The following is a 26132-nucleotide window of genomic DNA, read 5'->3' as shown; positions in this document are numbered from 1 at the left end:
CCCGGGACTATGCCTGTTGGGCCATAGTAACCCCACCTCTCCCTGACACCCATCTCCATCTGCTGTGCCACAAGGTCCAGCCTCATCGCTTCCCTCACCCACCTCTGATGCTAGAGCATGGGGAGGGACAGCATCTTCATTGAGTTCAGGGTCTAAAGGACACAGATCCTCAAGGGCCTACAATGAAAAAAGCAGCTCAAGCTCAGAGGAAACACACGGCCACACGGGTTTACTGACTGCAAGTACACGAGCAGGGATCCTCGCTCTGCCCTCAGCCACCCTGCCAGCGCCGGGCAGGAGAGGTCAGGGCACAGGGAATCATCTCCTCATCCAGAGCCACGTGTTGATGAGGCAGGCGGAGATGAGCACGGAGTAGACCAGGATCTCCTTCTGCTGCGAGGCCTTGCACTGCTCCTCCAGCACCCGCACCCTGCTCGAGATCCTCGCCAGCTGCAAGGGAAGCAGTGGGGATGCTGTCAGACCCGTGCAGGACACTGGAGCACCCCAGAGGTGTGGGATGGCAACAGATGGAGGGGTGGGAACTGCCGTCTCCTTCAGGTCCTCCTTTGCTACAGCAGCAGTCTTTGTGCGGGAGAACTAGCAGAGATCCTGCCCATCAGAAGAGTATCTGAGCCCTTTACTACCAGCAGACAGAGGGATCTGGCTGTCTCCTGCAGCCTTACAGCCCCCTCAGGGCTGGAGCTCGATGGGGCAGCACACATATAAGTCCTCCCTGCTTCCCCATTAGCAGCATCAGCTGGGACTAACTGGCAACACCAGCCCATCAGGACTGAGCAATGGACCCCCCGAGCCTCCTCACTCACCTCTGATGGCTTTCCCAAGAAACCTTCCCAGCCCTTCACTCCCAGCTCACCTGCTTTCTCATTGCTGCCATCTCAGTCATTCCAGCCTCCTCCAAGGCACTCTCTGGGGCTGGGCCGGCCTCCTGGGAGCTGGGGAAGAAAAGCAGAGATGCAGAGGGACAAACACTGCTTGAGAGGTGCCTTCCCCCATGCACGGCACTGCTGCAGGGAGCCATGCAGGCAGCATGCCCAGGATGCGCTGTCTGGATGCAGCATCGGGAGACAGGCCACAGCACCTGCATAGCACCTCCTCATCTCTTCTGAGCCCCCATCATGCATAATCATACCCCTCCACCATGCACCCCATAGTGATCACAACACATGACGCACAACAGGGGAAACACATGCTTGGATTTCCTTAGAGGGTCAACACAGAGAAAACATATTTACCAAGCATCCATCCTCACAGTCAGAGGAGTTCATTGAGGGCTGTATAAACCATCTTTAGAGCCAGTCAGGTAAATACGTATCACAGGGCCAATGCTGAAATGGAAGGATGATCTCATATACATCAGCAGGCGAGGATCCCACTGGTGGGAAGTGGCCATCAACTGGGAGCAACTATGTGAGCAAGTGCATCAACCAGCAGATTTTGGTCCTGTGTTTGCCAAGACAAGGATTTGTTCCTCTCCAGTGCCTCCAGGTACTACAAACTCACTTTCCCCACTCCTCTGACAAAAATAAAGCATTGCTTTTTGCCCCTATAGCAAATTTTACCTGCAGCTTGAAACATAAATGAGCAACCAGAGCACACACCACTTCCTTCCACTCCTGGGAACAAAGAGGCCACCACTGGCATTAGCTGCTGCACTGGCAGAGGCAATGCAGACTACACATCTCCAGGGCATCCCCTCGAGACCCAGCCACTAAATGAAGTAGATCCACAGTGAGAAAAATCAGGATTGCCATGTTCAGTCTGCCCTCCCTATCCTCAGGGGCTGGCCCTACATCAGCTCTTCTGCAACCAGAACTCCCCTCTGCACACCAGTGGGCACAAGCACTTGCTGGTACCATACAGGTTACTGCACATCTAACACAGCTCCTCAGGGAAGAGAGGGTATCTATTCCTGTTTGCTACACAATGTTGATCTCACTGAAGACAGGCCAGGCCAGCATGCGGAGATTCAGTGAATCTCTGTCTGAAACTGCATTTGTGAGATAATACTTCCATGTAATGTAACTGCAGGGCAAAATGAAAGTCACGACAGAAAGGAAATCCAATTTCCCCCAGCACAGAGCCATTCACAAAGGACACTTACTGCAGCTTTTGACTGAAAGTCCCATCTGATCCAGGTGAACAACCTTTGGAGTGGGGCTAGTAATCACCTTCTAGTGACTCACCCTCTTCAAGAGGCCACTGTCAGGTAGATGCTCTATTCTGTATCCAAGACCAGGCTTTTCTCTACTAAAACCTCAGGATAAACAAGTCACCTCAGTGTTGCATAGAGGCATAAAGCTGTTATACCAAAGAGATACTGTGTGCCTCTGAAATGATGCAAAGTACCACAAAGAGGTGGCTAGCTTTAAAGGGAGCTGGAGACCTGGGGACTGGCCTGGGACTCACCCCACTGCATTGCAGCAGCTCCACAACCTACCGCTGCCATGGTACTATGGCCTAAACCTCCCCTACTGCTGATGGGAGGAAGGAGAAGGTGTTACATAGCCACTAACCACATCTGTTGGCATGCTCTGACTTCATTCCAAAACAAAAGCCACATCTGAAGACAGTCAGCCTGCTGTGGCTAAATCAGGGACAACACGAAGCATCATCCAGCATCTCTGCCTGCACCTCCACACCAGCTGGTGTGCCACTGATGATGGATGCTCACTCTCCTCCCTTTCTGCCCGGAAGCTTTGCCCAAGGAGAATTAGAAGCAGTTCGATGTTCCTCCCGGTGCTGAGCAGCCTCAGAGCAGTGGGGACACCCTAAGGCTGCAATGACATCTTTGAACATGTTAAAATGTACTGCTCTTGCAGAGGTAAAAGTGTCGTGGACACAGTTGCTCCAGCACACCCAGAGAGACAGAGGTCACCGCATACCTGCTGCAGCGAGCACACAGGCATACTGCCCCTAGCCAGAGCCACCAGCTATGGGATGAGTAACGCAGTGCAGCCAGTTAGTGGAAAAGGGTAATTAAGAGTGACCAAGAAACAGCCAAGGGTGCTGGCAGCCTTCAGGAGAGGATGTCTCAGGGCAGGACCTAAATCGGGCCGTTCTGGATTTCAATCCCCTTCACACACTTCTCTCCATCAAGACATGCAGTAAAATTGGCACCTGCCTGGCAGTGCAGGGAGGCTGAAATCCCAGCAGCATCCCAGGCAGCGTTTGGTCACTCAGGGCACTGGTGTTAAGGTAAGCAGAAGGCACAGGCTGGGCTGGGTTAGCAGTGGCTGGAGGCACCCAGCGCTCCTGGGCCAGGCATGGGGAGCTGGCAGACAGGACAGGCGAGAAGGAGAAGCCATGCAGGACCATCCTGCTCCTGCGCCATGCAGCCTGAGCCTTACAGAGCCTGTGACACAGCTTAGCGAGGCAACGGCGAGTCCTTAGAATGCAGCGAGGTGGCTCAAGAGGAGCCAGTCACCTGGGTGGCATTGGGTCTTGCAGGGAGCGCTGGAGCCGGTGGAGGAGCATCTGGCCCAGGAGGTACATGGTCTGGAAGATGTTCTGCATGGAATAGATCCTGCCCGTCCCCGTGAGGAGGGGGAGCGGGGCACTGCGCGCGGGCAAGGGGCACGGGTCCAGCCTGGGGTGCACACAGAATCACGCCTGTTGTGGACTGGCCTTGTTCAGCACAGGCACAGCCTGGCATTGGCAGTGCTCTTCAGCACCTCCAAGCATCTCTGGGCTACACCATCAGCACCCTGACCCCCATATAACCAATAGGAGAAACCCTCCATGCTCAGAGGCAGGCGCCTGACTGCTCCGAAGCCAACCACAGCTGTGTGATAACCAGACCTTCACCAGTCGCTCTCACGGTGAGTGAGTGCAGAAAGCAGCTCTCCTGCCACGCAGGAGAACCCTGGGCTGTAGGGGGAAAGGTAGCTCTGCTCTGGGATTAACTGGAGGCAATTTCTCCACTAGACAGTCTCTGGAGCCCAAGGCCATGAGCAGAGGATCACTGTCACTGTGCTGCTTCTCACAAGCTACACTCAAAGAGCTGAACAGCAAGTGCCCTCCTAGCCCACTCCACCTGCAAGGTACCACAAGTTCCAACAACCCTTGTGGAAGCCCGTAAGCCCTAGTGTCTCATTTCCCAGTGGTTACCAGCCCATAGCCCCCAGCACTTTGCCATGCTGGTGCTGGAACAGGAGAACAAGTTGCAAGGCACTGAAAGGAAGATGGGCAGAGCCAGAGAGATGAGGACAAGCAAGGGCAGGGAGCTCCTGATGCAATGGCCAGGCAAGGACCGACAGCTCTCCCATGTGCATCTCAGCAGAGAGCTCATCACCCTGGGGACCCACACAGATGCCTTAGCACTGCCTGGTATGAGTCTCTCTGACACCAGAAGCTATGTTGCTCTTACACAAGAAGAGGACTTGCTAGGCATTGCCTTGCCCCGACCTGGATACCCCCCAGCTCAGGGCACTGACACCAGGGAGCACCAAAGCAGCACTGGGGACAGGAGATGCTGATCCCACCCGCCCCAGGCGGCTCCGGGTTCATGCTCACCGCTCACGGTGCTGGCCCGGGCTGTGCATGGCCAGCAGGGCACCGTCACTTGAGGTCTTCTCCCGCCGTGACTTGCTGTTGTGGTGGCCCTGTTGGCATCAAACACATCAAGCACTCAGTGCGGGGAGCATCACACGAGCCCCAGACCTGGTGGTGGGGAGCTGTGCTCAGTGCAGAGAGAGGGTCACCAGTGAGGAGTCTGCTGATCTGGTCTCTACTGGGATCAGAAATCCAGAGCCCAACACATGCAGCAACAGCTCTTGAATCTCAGGGAGGTGAAAGCACTTGAAAAAGCAGCTCCAGCAGCCAAACCAAGCCTCTGCCTGCCCACGTCAAGGGCCTCTCCTTTGTTTCGCACAAGGTCAAGATCTCTTTTAGCTCTTACACCAGAGCCCTGTACGCTGCAATGATGAAACAGCTCCTCTTGTACTTCACCCAGGAGAAACAGCGGTTGAAAAGGGACTTTAAAAGTAGCAGGAGGCCGTTGTAGGGAGCCTACACTCAGCCTATCTCCTGCTCACAAAATGCAGTAGGAGATGTGGCTGAATCAGTGTCCCAGCATGCAGGTATGTGCTGGTGATGGGGCACAAAGCGATCCCACTGCCCCTACACCTTCACTCCTAGGGCCCTGGAGGAAGAGGTCGCACTCTGGAAGATGGATTCTGGCTTGGGCTGATACCAGACCTCTGGAAAAACCCAGCTCTGGGATTGCTGCCCCTTCCCACCACAGCAGCCCCATCCACCCTCAGTGTGGTACCGATCGCTTGCGCTTCTGGGAGCTCGATCTGCTGGTGATGTGCAGGTAAGGGGCATCCCCGCGGCAGGGCTGTGCAGATTCCATGTGCACCATGACAGAGGGAACCTCCTTTTGTGGGGTCAGCAGCATGGGCCTCAAACTGGCATCTGGTGTATCTGGAGAGGAGAAAGGGAAGGATTAAACCAACCGGAATGCCCTCAGGACAGGGGAGAAGAGGAATCCACCCACACAGGAGTACATTAAATAACATGTCCTGCAGATGTGAGCAGCAGGACAGCCTGGAGAGGCAGGGACTGGAAAGCCACCAGCCACACTGCTCCAGGAAAGCGAGGGCTTGGAGCTGTTGGGCCACATGTCCCTGCATCCCAAAGCAGGGAGCCTACCAAAGGCCACAAGGGTAAAGAAATGAGAAAGAGATGTGGAAGGAGATGCTCCACATTGTGCTCCTCCTCTTTTGGAGCTAAGACGCCTCCTGCCTTCTGTTGTTCACCTTTGCCCACTCTGCCCAAGCATCTCTCCACCATCCAGTCCTTCCTTCAAGAAGAAAGCTGACTGCCACGTCCAACCCTGTCCTCTCCTCTTGAAAAGCAAACCACTGCAGGCTTTATAAAGCAATCCTACTCCCTAGGATGTTGTAGTGCCCCACCAACCTTCAACCACCCCAAAAAGCAACCCAGGACATCACCTGCAAGAGAAATCCTATCAGGGATGTGCATCCGAAGGGAAGGGGACACCTCCTCTGTCACCGACTCCTCATCCACAGGGCTGAAGCTGTTTGTTACCCTCAGTCTGCTGGGAACCTGCATCCTTTGGTTGATGGCTTCTGTGAAGGGCACATCACAGCGGATGCGGCTTGGGTCCGGTCCCCAAAACAGCCACATCTTTTCTGATGTCCTCAGCTTGCTTGAGCACCCTGGGGTTTCACACAGAGGAAGAGAGAAATGAGCACAGAAGTGGTGGCAAAAGCTGGGCACCCACACATGTGCTATAAGACAGCTAAAACACAAGCAGAAACAACCCGTAAGACAGACACTGTCAGAGCTGCCCCAAAGAACAGGGTGTCCCCCGCTGGTGGGAGCAAGGATGCAGGGCTGCTGCTGCAGGTGGAATTCCTGTCTGGCAGGGTAAGAAAGGGGAGCAAAGCATGAGTTTAGTGCCTATTGCCTCCATTGATAGCAAGGAAAGGGCAATAGTTCAGCACACCTGAAAGCAGTTCAGTATTAGCCTAAAAAACCAGTGGGGAAAAACCACCCATCCAGAAGCAAAGTGTTTTGGAGGTGTGGGAGCACATTTCTGTGTTCGTACACCTTCGAGGAAAAAACGAGGTCTCCTATAAACAGAACACGTTTTGGTGGCAAGGTTATCCCAAGAAAACCTGAGCACTCGAACTCCACACACACATTAGCTGCAGTGTCCCCCCCCATTGCCCACCCATCTCCTTCAATGACCTGCACCAATCTGAACAAGACGGGCTTGGCCCCAAGCAGAGCTTCCAGATGCTGAACCCTCCTCCCAGGGAGGAAGGAAAGGAGCACACACCAGCATCCCCAGGCCAGCGCCAGCTCCACTCTCTTCCAGTAGGGGACTGGCACCAAGGAGGGACACAGCCCCCACAAGCACCTTCCTGGCTCCCTGCACTCCATACTTCCTCAACAAGCTGCAGCTGAGGAGAAAACCCCTACCAGTGAGGGCTGCTGAAGCAGCCAGACCCCAGTGCTGCCCCAGATGTGCCTCTTGCATGCAGAGACCCCTGCACCCTCATTGCTGCTGCCCTTTGAGCTCACCGTGCCCATAAAGGGCACCCTGTGCTTTCAGGTCAGATTCTCCATCGTAACAGGGCTGCCTCCAGACAGAGAAAGGAGTTTTCCTTTTCTCAATGAAGAGAAATAGGAAGAGGTGAGCAAGCAGGGTCCCTGCCTTCTCAAATCATGATCCAGGGACTACATTTAGCAGCCAGGTCTCCGATGCTGTGTTTCCAGCCCACCAGGCTGCTCGCAGCAGCACCAGCCAGGGCTGCCCACTGTCACCCTCACTGCTGCTTCTCGGGGTGCTTTGGACCCCCTTTCCTGCCTCAGGGTGTCATCCAGGGGAGAGGAGCAGAGGGAAATCCCTCGGTTGTAGCAACAAAGCCCAAAGGAGCACAGCAGACACAGTACCTAAGCCATGATCCTGTTCCTTGTGACTCCAGGTACATGAGGGTGGTGGAACCAGCTCCATGTCTGCAGTAACCAGCCCCTGCCTCACCCTGCTCTCTCCTCCTCTATCATTAAAAACCTTCTCATTGAAGAGACAGAAATTAGCTCCAGCAATTCCCTGCTTCCAGCCACACAGAGCCAAGATCAGATCCTCACCTGACCCGCTCTGACCCAGGGCTGCTGCTGGAAACAGGGGCAGAACAGCCCCTGGCTGCCCCGCAGCTCCTCCACCACCCTGCCGAGGGTGACACCACCCCATGGGTGCCACAGTACACACGCACCCTGCTTCTCCCCAGAACCTCAGGTAAAACGGGGTTCAGGGCAGTAAGCCCTGGATGGTCCCAAGGCAGACTCAGTCCCACAGGAGAAACCTGTATCAGAGACCCAGCCCCACAGCTGTGGAGACCACAGGGTTCCTCCTTCATGTTTTCGGTGCTTTAGAGGAGCAAATGCTCGGTGCTGCTCTCTCAGGCTGCTCTCTGGGAAGGCAGCAGATATTAATAACCATAAAGCTGGAGAGGGCACATCGGTTCATGTTCGAATCACCTATGAAACTGCTGCAGCTCCCAAAGAGCAAAGGGAGGGGAGTGAGAAGCAGGTTCTGAGAGACTAAGCTATTAAGGAAAAAAAGAGATCAGCTGTCAAAACCCATAAGAACAAAATGCTTAAGTGGCTGGATTTCCTCCTTTAACTTTCTTTAGGGCTTTTCCTAGCTATTGCCAAGCAACCTCCCTTCCCTTGCCAATAGAAGACTCCTTCTCAAGCTCTGCTTTGGCACTTGTATTCGCAGCGACAGGGAATTTCCGGCTCACTAAGCCCGTGAGTAGGTTTAAGCCCTGCACGTCAGGAAAACCTGCCCTGGGGAGGGAAAACCCCACAACCGCCCTCTCTCCGTCCCTCCGCAGCTCCGTCCGGGGCAGGAGGGGATCCCAGCCTGGTCCAGCACCCCCCGCACCGCTCAGAATGGGGTGCTGGGGTGCGCAGCTCCCTGCTAAAGGAGCCGACATCGCCCGCGGGTCTGCCCTTTGCCTTGGGGCTGTACCTTGTCACGACAGAGAGCAGTGACAGGTTTCTGTCACCCGTTCGGGTCCGGCTACGCAGAGCCGAGGGGGACAACTCAGCACCCCCGGGGCTTCGGCTTAGGGAAGCGCCATGGGGTGAAGGGTTGGGGGGATCCGAGCACGACACCCAGGCTCTGAGCACCGCGGGATGGGAGCGGGGCCGCAGTGCTCCCCGTCGGTTCCTGAGCCCCGGGGCGGACACACTTACTTGGACTCTTCCCTTGCAGTCCAGAGCAACTTTGGGCCCTGTAAACAGCCGCAGCGGCACCGCCAGCCGGGGCGGAGCCGGAGCCGGGGCCGGGGCCGGTGTCACCGGGGCAGCCAACGACCCGCCCTCCCGCCGCGCTTAAAGCCGCCGCCGGTAATCACCGCTCATCAGCGCGGAGCCCTCCGGGGGCAGCAGGCGCACAGGGATGCTCCTGACACCGGGGTAGAAGCAGACCCAGAGCTCGCTCCCCCTCCCTTGTCCCCAGGCAGCCCAAACGCTTCAAGGGGAGCGCTCAGCACGGCTCCTCCTGGCGCCCCAATGCAGGCACAGCACGGGCCCAGGCCGCCCTACGAGCCGCGGAGGCAGCGGCCATGCGAGCAGGGAGCTGGGGCAGAGCTAATCTCTCCTGCCGCTCGGTGGAGTCTGCAGCGATAAAATGATCCGTTTGGGATGAACGGCAGTTTTAAACACTTCTGAATGGGGACAGAGTCCAAGACCTGACCGTAAAATCTGGTTTTGAAAGGGCTTAAAATAAATCCCACGCTGCCCCAGTCTTGCTATTTAAAGGGGATTATCTAAGAGGTTTAGGAGCACACAGAGGAACAGCAGGACAACTTGTGCACCTAAATCCCCGCAAAGACCTTAGGAAATCCCTCCACACTTCACCTACCGGCTGGTCAGAGCCCACAGGACACCCTCTAGCTCTCAACCACAGCCCAGGGAAGGCAGAGGCTCCTATTGGGGGGCGTGTTCCCAACTCCACAGTACACAGATCTGATCCTCTCCTCGCTAGGGACTGTGCCTGGAGGGGGGGAGAGAATTGGTGCCATTCCCTCCATCACCTCCAAGATGTGAGCCCCAGCACCCCACAAGATGGAAATCGAGCTGTGCGTAGTGAGACATCCCCCTGTGCTGGGGGAAGAAGGAAGGAGGGATGTTCAGAGTGATGGCATTTGTCCTCCCAAGTAACCATTACATGATACAGAGCCCCGCTGTCCTGGGGATGGGTTCCCTGCCTGCCCATGGGAAGTGCTGAATGAATTCGTTTCTGCTGTGCGTAGCTTTTGCTTTACCTGTCAACCCGTGTTTGAAGCCACTTGCCTCATCCTCTCCCCCATCCCACCAGAGGGGAGCGAGTGAGCAGCAGGGGCTGGAGCTGCCGGTTGGTGTTGAAGCTCCCCATTCCCTGCGGAAAAACGGCACCTTCGCCACTCGGACAGTGAGGGTTTTTTAATAAATACCTCTTGGTTTTGCACAGAAATATACCAAGTTTTACAGAATACAAACTGCAGGGATAACAACCGAGCATCAAAGACAGAGGATGCGAAGTGCCCGGCTGTCTACCCCTGGTCTTTTCAAGACTCCGACCCCGACAATCACTGTCAGGTCTTCCCATAACCCCTGTTTGCTGAGGCTGAAAGGCAGAGGAAAGGCCTGGGAGGGGACAGACACGGTGCCAGCAGCTGCAGACCCCACATGTGCTGCCCCAGGAGCTGGGCAAGCCTCAGCGCTGGGCTGAGGGCACCGGCTGCAAGAGCACTGCTGGGACCGAGCGGGGCACAGGCAGGCGATGGATGCACAATAGCCTTGTGGTGCTGGTGGAGCTGGTGCTGGGGTGAACACCTCGTGGGGGCAGTTTCTGGGCTATTCCTGGGCACAACCCCGTTTTTAATGCATCTGACATGACTGGGAAAGGCCAGCTCCATTGCCTGGACCCCAAAAGCAGCTGCACAGGTAAAGGGGACACTGATCCCACAGCAAAGCACCTCGCTCTGCCCTAACACAGCTGTCTGGCCAGGGTTTGGCCCTACTCCTGACCCACTGGTATCACCGGGCTGTGGCATGATCAGCCAGCTCCCACCCCTGCAGCTGCCTCCGTCAGCAGGCCCTCCACACCATGGCCACAGCCACCAAGGCCCAAGAGAATACGGTCTCACATTGCCCTTTACCTGCTCTGGAGAACAAAGAGCCCCAAAGAGAAGGGCCAGGCAGGACAGAGAGGTCTGGGGTAGGGAGAGGGGAGGTCTGTCCTGTCCACAGGCTCCCTGTGCCCGTATCCCACCTCTGGGGCAGACACCAGACAGGCCACACTCCAGGAAATAGGTGCATCCCCATGGGACCAGGTCTGGCTCAAGGTCAGAGATGACCCCACCAGCCAGCTCCACCACAGCCAGACCCCCAGCTGCCTGGTACCCCACTGCAGTAAAGCAGAGCAGCTGCTACTCTGAAGCCACTTATCTCCCATATAGAAACATTACAAACCTTTCCCCATTCCCAAGATCTAGGAGATGAGAACACCCCCTGACTGCTCCTCCCTCATCTCTGGACAGCAAGTATTGCTACAGGCACCACAGGATGGACTGGGCTCCCCAATCCCACCTGGCAGCAAATCCACACAAGGGAGGCACTTTCTCTCCAGGGAGAGTGTGGAGGCTGCTTGTGGGGATGGACAGAAACTCACTTCTGCATCCCCAGCTCTTCATCTGAGCCCCAAGCAGCAAAACAGGGCCCAGCAAGGCCATGGGGTAAGGCTGAGCAGTGTCCCAGGGAGGCTGTTTCAATCACGTAGCAATCAAAACTGTTATGTCTATTTGAGGGAGGGGAGTGAGGAAATCAAACGCACCATGGGGAGACCCCTGCACTGAGCCAGGAACGAGCTGCTGCTCTGCTCTGGCTGCTACAGCACTTACGTGAGTGGGGAGTGAAGCGCAGGAGGTGGCTGGTTCCAGAGCCACCCCCGCAGCCCAGCCTCACCACTTGTGGACAACTACTTATGGTTACGAGGGTAAGGCTATTGGGGTTTCACCAGCTTGTACAGGCGAGATGGAGTGCCAAGTGGCACCCGAAAGGGGGGCCCCAGGCCCAGCCAAGGGAAGGTGGGTGGGTGAGTGTGAGTACGTGAAGAGGCAGGGGAGAGGCAGACCCCGCTATTTGCCCGCAGTAGGGGCACTGGCCACGATCTCTTCATACTTGGGTGGTGGGTCGTTGTAGGAGATGCTGGTCTCTTCCCCACTGCTGCTCTCTGGGTTGCCTGTCACCTCCTCATAGGAAGGTGGAGGGGTGGCACTGGACAGTCTGGAGAGGACAGAGACCGAATGCTCTGGTGGGCAGAGGGTGCTGTCTTGCTGAGGGGTGCCCCCAGCTCTGCCATCTCCAGCTGCCCTGTTGCTGGCCTCTCGCTGATACTGGGTTTCCCCTTGGCTCTGCGACCGCTCCCGGTACACCATGACCCTGGGGAGGCTGCGTCCCGTCCGGCTGGCCAGGTAACGGCTCTGGGCGTAGGAAGGGCGGTGGCGGGTGGCCTTTTGAAGCTGGCATCTCCAGATGATGAAGAGGGCGATGACGATCAGAAGAGCCACTCCCAAGAGGGGCACCACCACGTACATAGCTTCTGAGCGCTCCGTATTGTGCCCTGGGTCCTTGACAGAGTAGACATAGTTGGTATAGTCCTTCCAAAACTCCATCTGTGGCAGGAACAGAGAAGTAACCATCATGTGCTGCAGGTGGGAAAAGCACCCCTTGACTACCACCAGCAATAATCACTGCCTTCCCTAGGCTAACAGAAGAGGCAGGGTTTTGGCCGTCCCCCACCACTCTACCTGCATCTGCAGGGCTGTGGGAACCAACACAAAAGATCGTGGGCACATCCCTCAACAGCATCCAACAGCTCCCCAAGCAGGGAGAAATTTGGCTAAATCCCATCCTGGAGAACTGGGGCAACAGCACAAATTTCCTATACATGTCATGGGAGCGCCAGGCCAACCCACAGCTTTGGGCATGGTGTCCTGGAATACCGAGGTGAGGGCACTGTCTGGAAAGGGAAAGTCATGCTGGAAACGCTGCTTGGGGATGGAAGAGGACAAAGGGAACAGGAGAGGCTGTTCCCCTTTGTGCTTTCTTCCTTTGCCTCCAGCTTGCTACGGTGCAAACCCTCACACATCCACTGGGGAGCAGGGCAGGACAAACGCACCGTCTTCTCCTTGTTCTCGAACACTTCCTTGACCTCCTCATAGCTGCAGACCTCCTCAATGCACTCCCGCTCGATGGTGCCCTGCCGGATCTCCTCCAGGAAGCCGTTGGCTCGGGGAAAGCGCTTCAGGACCGAGTGGGCATTCCTGGCCCCCAAGAACACTGCAACACACAAGGCAAAGAGATGCTGAGCAGGACAACCCCACACTTGACCTCTGCCCAGGCAGGCTTTCCTGCCTGGCTTCCCATAGGATGCTGGTGATACAGGCATCCGAAACACCAACACCCCAGGGCTATAGGGTTGTAGTTAGCACAGCAGAGTGCCCACTGAGGGAGAAACCACCCAGAGGGGTGCACAGCTCTTAGGGTCTGCCTGGAGACATACAGCACCAGGAGCATCCTTCCAGCTGGGATGCGATACTAGAGACACTGGAAGTGGCACCTGCAGACCACACAGGGCAGCTAGGAAAGAGACAGAAAGCTCCAAAAGGACTTGTTTTCAACCTCCTACCCTTGATGGGATTTCACTTTGCTGCAGAGCAAAGGAGATCCCACCAGGTGAGCAGGACCCTGCATGGCTGGGATGCAGAGCCAGGCCTCTGCCAAGGCATGGGGCCAGCAACAAGACAGACTCACAACACAGTGCATTGTGCATCATTCCACAGTCATGCATCACCCCAAAGCCTCCTCTCTTGCTTCAGAGCTCCCCAGAAGGGCAGTCAGTCTGCTGGAAGGTGGTGTCCCTGCTGCCAGCTGCTGTGGAGTCAGGCAAGCTTAGTTAGGTGGCTTTGGGGATTGTTCTGGACCCAGAGAAACCACTGTGTCTTCTCCCAGGCCCAACAAGGGCAAAGATCCCCAACACACAGGGTCATGAGTCAGATACTGAAAGGGGCCTGCGCCTCTCCTCACATGGCAGCACGTTCTCATCACTACTGCATTTTGTGCAGTGGCCTCAAAACCAAACCTTCCTCTGCTCCCAAAGCCTGGGAGGCTCAATGTTGCCCACATCGGCTCTTCCCAAAGAGCATGCAGTCATGAAGCCAGACATCCCATCTATGAGAAACACAGCCCTTTCAAAGCCTCTCTCTATGGAGGGAGACCTCCAATGGGCACAAGGAGCAAGCACCTACCAGGACCTGCAGCAGCACAAGAAAGGCAAACGAGTTGTTGCCCAGAAGGCAGAAACTTCACACAAACCACGATCCTTCAAGGATCCAAACATCCCACGCATGCATTTCATTTGTTTCCATCAGGCAGCCTAACACATTCAGCTGTAGGCTGGCCCCATCTCTTCCCACCAAGCCACATAACCATGCTGCTTCCCTTGAGGAAGATGCATCAGTTCAGCTGGCTGATCCGCAGAAACCCATTTACCTCCTTCACCCTCAGGCTGCCTTCCATTGGATCAACCACATGAACCAACTCACTGCAGCACCATCAACAGATGCAGGGCAAGGAGGCAAGGGGACAGCAGGAGTTTCCCATTAGACCAGCTTGGTTGTAAGACAGACATACTCCTTCAAGAGGGAGCTTGGTGAAGAACAGATCTAACAGTGAAATGCCACCAACTTCATTAGGAGCCTTTTGCCAGAGAGACAGGCAGGACTTCACCTTCCATGTCTCCTAAAACAATACAGCAAGAAACACTCTCACACTGTCTCAAGGCAGGAACAAGACCATGGTGGAATCAACTCCCACCATGCTACAGCATCCCATGCCTGGAAGCACTGTGCTCTTTTTGTGCTGTGTAGGTGCACTTCCCCCCCACCATGATTTATTAATGGCTTGTTCAGTGAGCGAGCCTGCAGAGGGCTGCACCGCTGAGGTGTGAATGAGGAGCAGCATGAATGATGTGAGTCACAGACCTTCCCTCGGAACCAGCTTTATTATGCAAACGTTCTTCTATTTTTGGTTTTACAAGGACAAGTGAGAAAGCGTTTCCAGGAGGCACAGAAGGCACGGGGCAGGAGGGCAGGGACCAGCTCGCCTTGGCTTTTGCAGTGGGAGAGCGGGAGCACGTTGGCAGGCCAGCCTCCTCTTGAGCCCTTCCAGAACGAGATGAGGCTTGACATCCATCCTGTAAACATCCCATCCTCTGCTGGACAAGTGTGGCCTCACCTCCTCTGCCTTTCGCCTTGATCAGGCTGCAGTACCAACTCTCCTCTGCTCGGCACCTGCGTCTGAGCCTCTTCCCAAACTCCTGAGCACACCTTGAGCAGCAAGCTTGGCGCAGATCTCCCTGTCAGGGTTTCCATCCCTGCAGTCACTTGACCCTTCCCCTGCTCTGGTGTGCTGAACTGGCCACTGTGGTGGGAAATAAAAACAAGACACAGAGGCAGGCAGGTATCACAAGCAGTGTCCCAGCTGAAAGCATATTGCGATGGAGCTGTGTGCCTCTTCCCACAGCCAATTTCCCCTCGGGGGACCTAGAAATGGCAGAAGAGCAGAAACTAAGTCACTGCTCCCTCCCCTCTTTTACATAGAAAATGCAAAGAAATCCCATGTGCCAGAGGACCAGAGCAGGAAAACAAATGGCCGTTGGGAAACAAAAGCCTTGCCAACCCTCATCTCCAGCCTGGATCCCCAAGTGACAGGGAGAGCCTATAGCTAAGCAGGTACAGACCCCAAACCGCAGGGCAGAGGGGACTTCCCAAAGCCTCAGCACTGACCCCTTGTGCCTCTCCCACTCTCTCCACACCAGAACCGGTGCTTGGGAAAGCCCAGAGCTTTAAGCAGAGGCAGCAGGAGCAAGGGCTGGCTTCACCGCATCACTGCCGCGTTTCCCGAGGTGCTGCTGGCCCCTGGTGGCAGGCAGGCTTGGCCACACCACAACCCACAGTGGGGACCCCCCCCCTCTGCAGAACGACACCTGGCTGCATCTGCAGGGGAACAGCAGGGCTGCACGCTGCTGGGAAGCACATGAGGAACACGCTGACCACCACGTCTCCCTCACCACAACGGGGACACCTCCAAGTGCTTGTGAGCCAGCACCTGAGCTCTAAGGGGGAGCAAAGGCAGCAGAGGAAGGCAGGAACCCAGCTGGGTGCCCTCCTCATTAGCAGAAGATTCAAACTGCCTTTTAAACCCCACTGCCTGATGATCTCTGCTCCCTTCCCCACCTAGCACAGCACAGATCATGAAGGATGGCATACCTGTCATCCCTCGGGTCCTCCTCCTGCCCAGAGCTGGCTGCTGGCTCCATCTTCATAGCTGGCTCTGGCGACATCCCGAGCACATCCCGAGATCCCAGCCGGATCTCTCCATGTCCCCATTCACAACTGCTGTCCTCCTTGAGCTCCCATCACACCGCTGCACACAGCCTCTGCGCAGGCTGCTCAGAAGAGCGAGGAGGGAGGGTTGAGCCTGGCTCCTTACACACCGCACGTTATCCTCCACCCTGCACCCTCAGCCCAGCTTTAGCCGCTGGCCCCATCCGACTCCTTCTGATGCCAAGACACAACGAGCTCCCGGTGAGGCACTGGGAATGCAGAGCTCCAGTGCCACCAGCCACCCAGGCTACAAGGCAGCGTGGCCCCGGGGATGGATAGCATGTGGGATGCCAGTCACGGGCCATGAGGAGCACTGTTGCTAGAAGATGTCAGCGCAGACCAGCAGCCCTTGCAGAGGGGCCAGTCAGCCCAAAGAGCCCCAGGGAGGCCAGCCTTGCACAGCAAGCATCACACACAGAGACATGCTGCAGCGTGCACGGAGTCCTGGAGAGGTCAGCACCTCCTCTCAGCTCCCACCTTGCACAGCGGAGAGAAGCACAGGTCAGGCCGGACCTGAGGAATCATCCATGGATAACAGCCGATGGCATATGCTCCCCACAGAGAACACCCCCCAGAAAGCACAGGCACCCCTTCCTCGAGAGGTGGTTGCCAATCATCCCCCTTCTCTCCTCCACCACCACCACCTCTGCGGCTTGCCTGGGGAGCACTTACTTGCCATGCTGCCTCACTCGGCTACAGGGGGCTCCTGCCTACCTGCAGGGAAGAAAACAGGAGAGTCACTGACAGCTTAAATGTCACCCCTGAAGCCCAAGACCTCCATTGCCCAGGGTGAGGTTCATGCAGGAAGCAGGGTGCTGCCTGGTGGACCCATGGCAGTGCCCCCTCAGAGAGCCAGGGGCTCATGCTGCCTCCCCACTCATTGCACTGCTGGAGGGGCTCAGGGCACCCTCAGCTCCCCGACAGCCTGGGGCAGGTCTCTGCTGTCCTTGGGCTGCACCAGCCCAGGGCCCTCCCCAAGAAGCCCAGAGGGCTGCAAATAAGAGAAGTAGGAAAATAACTGGCTGAAGGAGAGTCCCTGTATCTCATCAGCACACAAGATGACCTGCATGTCACAAGCAGTCTGGTGCTCTTCCCCTCCACAAGAGATTGATGGATACAGGTAAAGCAGTCATCCTGTTTCCATCAGCTCCACAGCCGTGCCAGTTCTCACCTCTGCAACTCCTACCCACAATCTGCAATAAACAGGGCCATGCTATTTTCTCCACTGCCACAAAACTGACTACACTGCAGGAAAGCAAAGGATATGCATCCCTTAAAGGTTGTGGGACCAAGCTTAAGGGCAAGCGGTAAGAGTGGCAGAGCTCCCTGCACAGCACCAACAGCTCTCCAGCTAGAAAAGCAAAACCACACTGAAGGTAGCCCTACAAGAGTGAAACAAAGTCCTGCAGAAGCAGACTATAATATCCCTCTCTGCAGGAGGAGTTTCACTCACTTGCTTTTCATGCTTTGTCTTCTCCCTGTGCTCAATGCCCCAGTGATCAGATGCAGGGGACAAACTTATCTCCTCCCACCCTGTGTGACACCTTGCTATGTATGGCAAAGCCATAACCCTGACAGGAGACAGAAGGGACAGGATTAACCAGCTCCTACAGTGATTTACTGTGGATGAAGGAGCAGTTCGAAACAGCAGGAACTAAACCACGTGCTGACTTCAGGTTCAGGACTTCAGATATCCCTGATACTGATCAGTTATCCCTGATAACTATCAGTTATCCCAAAAGCACTTGAGTCCGCTGAACTGGAGCGAGGTCAGTGACAGCACAGAGCCATTCCCAGGGCCAGTGGGGCTAGGAATACATTTCTCATTGCACACAGACACACAGCAGGGCTTATGCACAGCACCACAGCAGGCACCACCACTCCTCACTCACAGCCACCTTCTCAGTAAATCTAGCACCAGGAGGCCTTTTCCTCAAGGAACTGTGCACCCAATCCCACTTCTGAGCTGTCCTGGGGCAGCTGGGAAGCCTCTGGATCTGTGCATCCCCCCCACAGCTCTGGGCAGGGACCACCCGACCTGCTTTTGCTGTCGTCAATCTTTACAGAGAGACCCAAACCTCCAGGAAAATAACGCACACAGAACACACAGCATAGGAAACCTGCCCTGTTTCCATACAAAACCTCTGTATCACTCATTGTTACAGGCATTCTCCCCGTCTGGTGAACAGAGGATGCAGAAGTAAGGGTACTCTCAGGATCCTGGGCTCCATAACTCACGCCATACATTGGGCAAGACATTTAATGCATCAGGAACATTTTTATCCTTAACTTTTCCCCCAAGTATCCATGTCAATGCACTCAGTATCAGAGCTCAGAGGTGGTTTATTCCAGTGCCACAACAAGACAGGTCTGCACAAGCCTACAGGCATGAGCGATGCCTGAGCACAGGGCAGACATCCCAGACACTTATTTTTGTTTCCATACGCAAATCCCTCACCACCACCCCCGGCTCCAGCGAGCAGGAAAAGCTGCACCCCCAGCCGAGGCAGGCAGCATCCCTCCTGCCTCCGCACAGCCACGCAAGCCGAGAGCAGCCGAAAGCTGGAGGCTGACCCAGCAGACACCCACCCAGTCCCGCTTCTACCCCCCCGCTTCCCAACACGCGTTCGCCTCCTCTATAAATACCCCATCGATGGAGGTTGCTACGGCAACCGTGAGGAGGCGCGAGGGATGCAGCCATGAGAGTGAGGATGCTGCAGTCGCACATTTGTGTCTCCCCCGGGCTCCCCCCATTCCGTCACTGATCCCAAAGGAGGGAATCGTGCTGGTAAAACACGGAGTGTGCGTGATGCCGGCAGAGCCTGAACGGGCATGGGGGGGGAACACACCGGGACGTGGCACCTCCTCGGCAGGCTGGGGGGCACAGGGACGGGTCAAGGGATCCTCCCTGGGCAGTGCCAGCATGCGGGCAGGCTGCTGGCTCTGCCGGCACCACGGCTGCAAGCCGCCCGGCGGGATCCCAGCCGTACTGGGGGGGGGGTCCGTGCCAAGATGCACAGAGGAGAAGGGGCTGCTCGGGCTCCGCTTGCCAAGGGACCGCGGGGTCTCCACGGGTTGCCAGCAAGCCTCGTCCTCCCGGAACAGCCTTCGGGTCCCACCCGGCCCCTCCATCCCAGCACCAAGTTACATCCACCAGCCTTCAGTGTGCCCCCAGCCCACACGTGAACTTGCCCAACCGAGACGAACCCCACCACCATCACACCCCTGCCCCACCGCGCCCCACCGCCGCAGCTCCCCTGCTCCCCACACGCCCCTTGCCAGATCCACGACCCCGATTCCCACCTCACACCCACCCGGCCCAGGACCCACCCCGCGGCTCCCGCTGCCCTCGCCCCATGCCGCCCCTACCTCATTGCGGCGCCGCCGCAGCCGCCGCTGCCTCCCGCCGACAGGGAGCGGATGGGAAAGCCCCGCCCCTGCCCCGCCTCGTCCCGCCCCGGCATCGCCCCTCGACCAATCAGATTCCCCGCAGCCAGCACGCACCGCAATAGGAGGGCGGAGCGGCGGCGATGGGCGGGGACACACGCTCCGCTCCCAACCCGGGAGCGGCTGGTAGCCAATGAGAAACGGCTACGGCTGCCGGGCCGGGCCGCAGTGGCTGCTGGGAGTTGTAGTCCCGCGCCCGGAGCGGCGCTGCCGGGGTGAAGTCACCGCCGAGGGCCGGTGTCCCCGGGTCCTGTCCCCGTTGCTGCCCACACCTCCGCGGTGCCCTCACGCCGGCCTGGCAGCACTGCCTGCGTGCGGCTGGGGGCCTTCAGGCATGGCCCCTGCCTCTTCCTCCTTCTCTTCTTCATCCTCCTCTTCTTCATCCCCCTCCTCTTCATCCCCCTCTTCTTCATCCTCCTCGCTGCCCGAGTCTTCGTAGAGGCAGAGGGTGGCCTGCACTGGGAAGTTCTGCAGCAGCTTCTCCCCCACGGCATACAGATAGTCAAAGGACTTGGACTTGGGCCACAGCAGCCTATGGGGAGACGCGGGGTGAGGCGGGTGAGACCCCCCCCACACTCCTCGCCCGCTGCCCTCGGTGCCACCGGACACCGGCTGCACGGCGCTTACCTGACCGGGTGGTGGAAAAACGCCAGGGCTTTGTCGGGGCCGCCGTCTTCCGCTGCCTCCCGAGGCCAAGCCTGAGGAGACACGGTTATGGTGGGACCAGCCCTGGGGTTCCTGCTGCGGGGTGCGTGGGGACCCCGTGTGGCAGCGAGGGCAGGACCCTTCTCTCCATAGACCTGTCAGACGGGTCAGCCTGCCCTAGAGCCGGCTTCTCCCCCCTCCTCTGCCATGGCTTTAGGTCCTCATGCCCCCGCAAAGGAAGCTGGCGCCTATTCCCACCACCACCGCCCCCGACGGGCTTTTGGCCAGCGTAATCTCCCTGCCCCGTGCTCATGGCCGGGCGTCCCGCTAACCCCCTGAGGAATGCCTGCCCGGGCTGGGAACAGGCAGCCCTTTGAGCCCCGCGCTGTGGGTGCCTGGCCATGCCCCAGCGAGGCTTGTGGAGCAGAGGAGTGATGCACCAGGGGAGGTGGGCACCGCACCGCCATGCACCAGTGCTGGGGTGAAGGAGTCTGGGGCACGAAGCTGGTTTCTGCCAGACCGCAGTCCTGACAGCAGGAAACTGGGGGGAGCGTAAAACTCACCGTGTCCATCTGCTCCCTCCGCTGACCGGTTCCCTCCTCTGCTCGGGGCAGCCACGGTCTCCAGAGGGGTCTAGGTGCAGAGAGCAGGGTCAGTACGACACCCACCCACCCTGTCCCACTCCCCCCTCACTGCCCCATATACCCCCAGCCCCACATCCTACCCCTGCCCAGCTCAGCCCACGCCTATGCGTGTGGCAGGAGCACCAGGCACACACGGGTGCTTTCGTGCTACCTTGGCCTCAATGCTCCTCACCCTGCTTCAGCCCCAGCATCCCTGAGAGTCCCCAGCACTGCTTCCCGGGCTCTACACCCCCTCTCCCACCCATGGCCACCGGGATCAGAGGGGTTCCCATTGGAAGTGGGGCCTTCCCCACCCCTCCCCAGACCCCCCTCCATGCCGTGGTACTCGGATACCTTCCCCCCGGCCCCGGCCGCGGGGCTGCGTGAGCACTGGCCACAGGCACCCGGAGCCCATGGGGAGGCAAGCAGCAAGCAGCAGCTTCCATGGTGGCAGGAATCTGTGTCCCCTCTGAGGCTGCAGCCCCTTGGTGAGGACACCTTTATAGCCCTGCCCTGGCTGGTGAGTCACAGATCCTTCAGGGCAGGGGAGTGAGGGGCTGGGGGTGCAGGAACAGCATCCCCGGGGTGTGAAATTTGTCCCAGTTGTGTAAACAGAGGGTCGGGGGGAGGCCGGGGGCGGAGGGGCTGTGGAAATCAAAACACAGAAGGGAAAAGTTAGACACCGTTCGTGAGAAAATCCCCAGGGGGGAACAGGGGAGGGCAGAGACAATTAACCAGGATAATTAAGTGCTGTTTGTGGCCATTTGCATAAGGCAGGGTGGAGAAGGGATGTTGGAGGGCTTGGGCAGCGTGATGGCCATGGGATGTGGACAGCACAATAGGCATGATGAGGACCGTGTCATGGATGTGCTCTGGGACAGGCTGCAGTGGCGGCGAGCACAGAGCAATTAGGAGGCAAGTGGTGGGGTGCTCAAGAGAGGACAGGGAGGGAGGGCAGATGGTGAGGATGGACCCCAGGCACAGGCAGGACAATGATCCTGCTCAGGCACCCCTGGCCCCTGCTCAGATCGCCCCAGGGAGCTCCCAGGCTCTGTTTCTACACTGCCAGCACATGCTTCCCCTGCTCCCTCCCGTCTCCTTTGGCTTTTTGAGCTGAGGACCATACTGGGAGGTAGAGGAGCTTCTCAGTACAAGGATGCAAGGATTGCTCCCCCTGCCTCAGCACCACCACATGTCCTGTCCCTGCCGCTGCTCCTGCCCAGCGCTCAAGGGAGGGTTTCAATATGGGACAAGGAAAGAAAACAGCAAATGGTCCCTGCTGTAGCTGTGCTGTCAGCATCCCAACAGCCCTGTCCAAACACTGGCCAGACCCTCAGCTCCCAGCACAATTTGTCACCAGGGGCCCTCCCTGCCCCTCTCCATCTGCAGCAGCCGGTGAGAGGAGGGGGCACGGGCCCAGCGCAGCCTCATTACTGTCCCCATTTGCTCTTCATTTGGGCAAGGGGTCTTACAACAACAAACCCCGCGGAGGACCAGCAGGGCCAGGAGGAGAGAAGCAAAAGCCCAGGCTCACTCTGTGGGCACCGGGAGCTCAACCTGTTGGCATTTCACTGCCCCTTCTGACACAGCCCCAAGCGGACACATGGACCGTGGCATGTGGTCACCCATCAGCCACCGAGGTGACAGTAAGCCACAGCCCTGAGCCACTTGGACAAGCCTGCTCTGCTAATTAACAAACAAGAAAAACAAGGCATTGCAACTCCCTTCCCGATGCCGAAAGGGTTTAATGCTGAGGTGCGGTAAGCCTCTGATCCAGGCGGAGATTTGCAGATGGATTTTGCAAAGCCGTCACTAAACAACTCACAACCCCTGATCCCGAGGGACGGGGCTCTGGGTGCTCACCCTGCCCTGATCAAACACCTCTGGTGCTGGGTGGGTGATCCCCCGCCACCCTAGCTCCTGCTCCGTGTCTCCATCCGCCTCTGTAAGTACCACAGCACCCCTGATGTGGAGCGGGAGGTCTCGGTTAGCACATGGGAAAGGAGGCAGAAAGTTGGGAAACGCTGGTATAAAGCATTTGAGGTGCCGGGGGGGACACAGGGACAGGAGAGGGGCACAGGGGGGTGGTGGCACTCGCATCCGGGAGCGTTCCCAGGGCAGTGTTGGCACACTGGAGTGTTTTGGGCTCAGTCCGGTTTCGCAACAGGCTGTGGGAGGGGGAATTTAGAAAGCAGGCAGAAGGAAAACAAACCACCCCACCGCACTGCCGCTGCCAACCAGCCCCCTCCGCACCCAGCGCTGCGGGCAGGAGAGGAGCCCCGCTGGTGGCAGCGAGCACGAGCTGCTCCCCAGTGTGGTCATCACCCCACCGAGGGCAGGTCACTCTGCTTGGCCGGGGGGAGCATCCCTGAGGCACTGACTGTGCGCTCTGCCCTGATGTAATTCTGTCCTAAAGGGACCTCCGGGCTCTCCTGGGGACACCGGCGTCACCGTCACGTGCATCCCTCCTCATCGTTGTCTTCAGTGGCGTGGACAGGGTGATAACCGTGGTGGAGCTTCCTTAGCTCAGGACATCACAGGGGATGAGGCACCCCCAGGGAGGAAGTGGGCACTTTCTCCCCACCAGCACCCAGCTCTCCATCCCTGCCTGCGGCCCCGGCGCAAGGGAGGGCTTTGGCATCCTTCCCAGGCAGCGTTGCCCAGCCTCTGAAGCCCGGCTGGGAGATAGGGAGATGAAAGGGCGCTTGGCGCTCCTCGGCAGGCTTGGGTCAATCGTTAATCGGGGAGGGATCGCTCTCCACTCCTGCAGGTAACCTCCCACCCACAAAAGCAGAGCCCCCCGGAGCTGCGGCACAGCCAGCGGGGCCATGGGGAGCTGAGCACACACGGAGCGAGGAGCTGCGAGCCTGGGGAGGTCACAGCCAGCCCCCGCCATGGTGTCCATGGGACTTCAGCTGCTGGGCTACGCCGTGGCCTTCCTGGGCTACATCGGCACGCTGGTGGCCACACTGCTGCCCAGCTGGAAGACCAGCTCCTACATCGGCGCCAGCATCGTGACAGCCGTGAGCTTCACCAAGGGGCTGTGGATGGAGTGTGCCACGTACAGCACGGGCATCACCCAGTGCGACATCTACAGCTCGCTGCTCAACCTCCCCGCCGACATCCAGGCGGCACAAGCCCTGATGGTGAGCTCCTGTGCCGTGTCCTCCCTCGCCTGCGTCCTCACCATCGTGGGCATGCGGTGCACTGTCTTCAGCCAGGGCTCGCCGGCCAAGGACCGGGTGGCGGTGGCGGGCGGCGCGGTCTTTGTGCTCGGGGGGCTGCTCTGCTTCATCCCGCTGGTGTGGAACATCCATGTGGTGCTGCGGGATTTCCGCAACCCCGTCATCCCCGACAGCATGAAGTTCGAGCTCGGGGAGGCGCTTTACCTGGGCATCATCTCCTCCCTCCTCTCCCTCGTCGGCGGCTTCATCCTCTGCACCTCCTGCCCTGCACGGGACACCACGGCCACCTATGCAAGCACCTACCGGCCCCGGCTGCTGGCGGGCAAGAGCTGCCGGCCCTCTGCCAGCCACACACAGAAGACCAAGAGCGAGCTCAGCTCCTACAACCTGACTGGATACGTGTAACAACGGCTGCAGCAGGGAACAGGGCTGGCACCTCTCCTGCCTCTCCAAAGCATCTGGGCTGGCACCAAAGGAGCGTGGTAAGAGGAGAGGACACAGCAGCATCCCCAGTGATGATGGGGGATCCGGAGAGCCTTGTGACTGCTCAGAGCTCCCAGCTAGAGGCTTACATTGGTGAAGGACCCTCGATCCAGCTTCTGTTCCCCTCTCCATGCTGCCAGCCCGCAGGCAGCCCCTGGCACAGCAGGACCCCAGCCTGCAGCCCCACTGAGCCTGCTTGGATGGGAATGGATGGGCTTGTATCCCAAGGGACCACGGGGACCAGGTATCACAGTGGGGCCAGGGCGTCTGCACGGCTTTGGAGTCACTGCTGTGGGGGTTGAGTGCTGGTTGCAAGCCGATGTCTCAATAAATGTGTGTTTCCAGCCAGGCTGTGGCTGAGCTTTCCTGCAGCACCGAGCGGCCCTGGCAGCTCCCCCCCAGGCTGGGCACTATATCCTATAGTGTAGAGGGCATCCCTTGCTCTGGTCTGTGCTGTCACCCCCCAGTCCCATGGCTTTGCCACCCAGCAGCCCAGGCAGGTGGGAATGCTCTTGGGGTGGGGGGGTTCCCTCCCCTGTATGGTTTGTACCATGGTTGCCATGTGCCACCATGGTAAGGGTGCCAGCAGGGACCACTGGGCTAATACCAGGCAATGCCCCCCTGCCAGCCCTGCTGCCTCTCAGTGTGCAGGTATCCTTGGGAGTGGGGTGCCCACAGGGGGATTTGCTGCCCTGGGGTACATGTGGTCCCCAGGTGATGGGGAAAGCCCTGGCATCACCACATCTCCATGCCAGGATGCTGTGAGCACCAGCACCCAGGAGATAGCATAGTCCCAAGCACCCAAGGCAGCAGCGCCAGGGCAGAGACTGAGCACCTCAACACAGTGCAGATGGGTCTCACGGGCAGGTCCTGAACCCAGGGCTCCTTGCAAGAGCTGTTCTGAAGAGGAAAAGGGAGACATTGGTAAGGCACAAAGCACAGGCAGACAGGGGCCAGGACTGCTCCACACGACCCTGTACTGCCACACCACAGCATAGGGCACACGGGGACCCCCTTGCCCTGGCTCCCTGCTCCCCAGGAAGCAGGAGGCTTTGGTCTACCTGCTGGCCCCTCGTAAAGTAATTTAGATTAGGTCACCGGGAGCAGGATGTTCCCCGCTCAGACGTCACCACTGTCACCCTTGCACCAGTGAAATCATCTTTGCTGTGGGGTTAACCCACTCCAGATTACGTCGAGCTGTGCTTTCTCCCCTCCTCACCAAGCAAGGGGCTGCCCAGGGACCCATCCCCGCTCACTAGAGGGGCTCAGGGTGGATTTCAAGGCAAAGGCCAGTCACCCCCTTTGCATGACCAAGAGACACAGCATCAGTCACAGACCAGCTGAGTCACTTCTTGCTGCCCTGTGTGCAGAGGATGGAATGCTGCAACGGGGCTGCAGCCCCCCGGGAGATGGCCCAGGTTCACTGGAGTCCTTCAGCCATCAATCTGTTGTTTCCACACAGCTGATGCAGAGAGGAGGCGAGCAAAGAGCTGGTACAAGAGGTCACGGCTCCCAAGAGGAGGAATTCCTGGGCACCAGGTCCCCATCCCTCGCCTCCCACCCTGGGCTGCGGGGCGCACAGCGCTGCCTGTGTCCGAGGGCAGGGGCTCTGCTAATTAAACAAAGGGGTATTTGAGATGCTGGGGTCAGAGTCTGATTGCAGCTGGGTTTGTGAACGCTTTCATTCACGCAGCAGAAGGGAAGATCTATGGGTTTAGAGGAGTCAGCTTTCGCATGGCTTCCCCCCCTTCCCCTCA

General features: G+C 58.0%; 4 protein-coding genes across 4 annotated transcripts in view; 1 reads left to right on the top strand and 3 right to left on the bottom strand.

The window, feature by feature from the left end:
• Nucleotides 1-217: 217 nt before the first annotated feature.
• On the bottom strand, nucleotides 218-6933 carry FATE1 (fetal and adult testis expressed 1). Its single transcript, XM_061356790.1, has 7 exons — nucleotides 6911-6933; nucleotides 5976-6286; nucleotides 5291-5445; nucleotides 4534-4622; nucleotides 3446-3607; nucleotides 875-953; nucleotides 218-450 (listed from the first exon to the last, which is right to left on the bottom strand). The coding sequence occupies exons 1-7, from the start codon at nucleotides 6931-6933 to the stop codon at nucleotides 319-321; spliced, it is 951 nt and encodes a 316-aa protein (XP_061212774.1). The 3' UTR covers nucleotides 218-318.
• A 3069-nt stretch (nucleotides 6934-10002) lies between these two features.
• PRRG3 (proline rich and Gla domain 3) overlaps nucleotides 10003-26132 on the bottom strand; it is a 42165-nt gene continuing 26035 nt past the window's right edge. Inside the window, exons 2-4 of the mRNA XM_061356764.1 lie at nucleotides 16665-16708; nucleotides 12725-12885; nucleotides 10003-12218 (exon numbers count right to left, since the gene is read on the bottom strand). Of these exons, the coding sequence (XP_061212748.1) occupies nucleotides 11682-12218; nucleotides 12725-12885; nucleotides 16665-16671 (705 nt within the window). The 5' untranslated portion in view covers nucleotides 16672-16708 and the 3' untranslated portion in view covers nucleotides 10003-11681. The remainder of the gene's footprint in view (nucleotides 12219-12724; nucleotides 12886-16664; nucleotides 16709-26132) is intronic.
• Nucleotides 19725-21153, bottom strand: RIPPLY1 (ripply transcriptional repressor 1). The gene is made up of 4 exons (XM_061356789.1): nucleotides 21062-21153; nucleotides 20648-20717; nucleotides 20067-20239; nucleotides 19725-19971 (listed from the first exon to the last, which is right to left on the bottom strand). The coding sequence occupies exons 1-4, from the start codon at nucleotides 21151-21153 to the stop codon at nucleotides 19725-19727; spliced, it is 582 nt and encodes a 193-aa protein (XP_061212773.1).
• CLDN2 (claudin 2) lies at nucleotides 23141-24411 on the top strand. The gene has a single exon (XM_061356747.1). The coding sequence runs from the start codon at nucleotides 23602-23604 to the stop codon at nucleotides 24295-24297; it is 696 nt and encodes a 231-aa protein (XP_061212731.1). The 5' UTR covers nucleotides 23141-23601; the 3' UTR covers nucleotides 24298-24411.

This window comes from Neopsephotus bourkii, unplaced genomic scaffold (genome assembly GCF_033783945.1).
Source record: "Neopsephotus bourkii isolate Nb327-2 ecotype Australia unplaced genomic scaffold, CSIRO-AGI_Nbou_v1 NB_867, whole genome shotgun sequence".
NCBI classification, from domain to species: Eukaryota; Metazoa; Chordata; class Aves; order Psittaciformes; family Psittacidae; genus Neopsephotus; species Neopsephotus bourkii.
The sequence above is the reverse complement of the archived record's forward strand: the minus strand, read 5'-3'. Positions and strand labels throughout refer to the sequence as shown.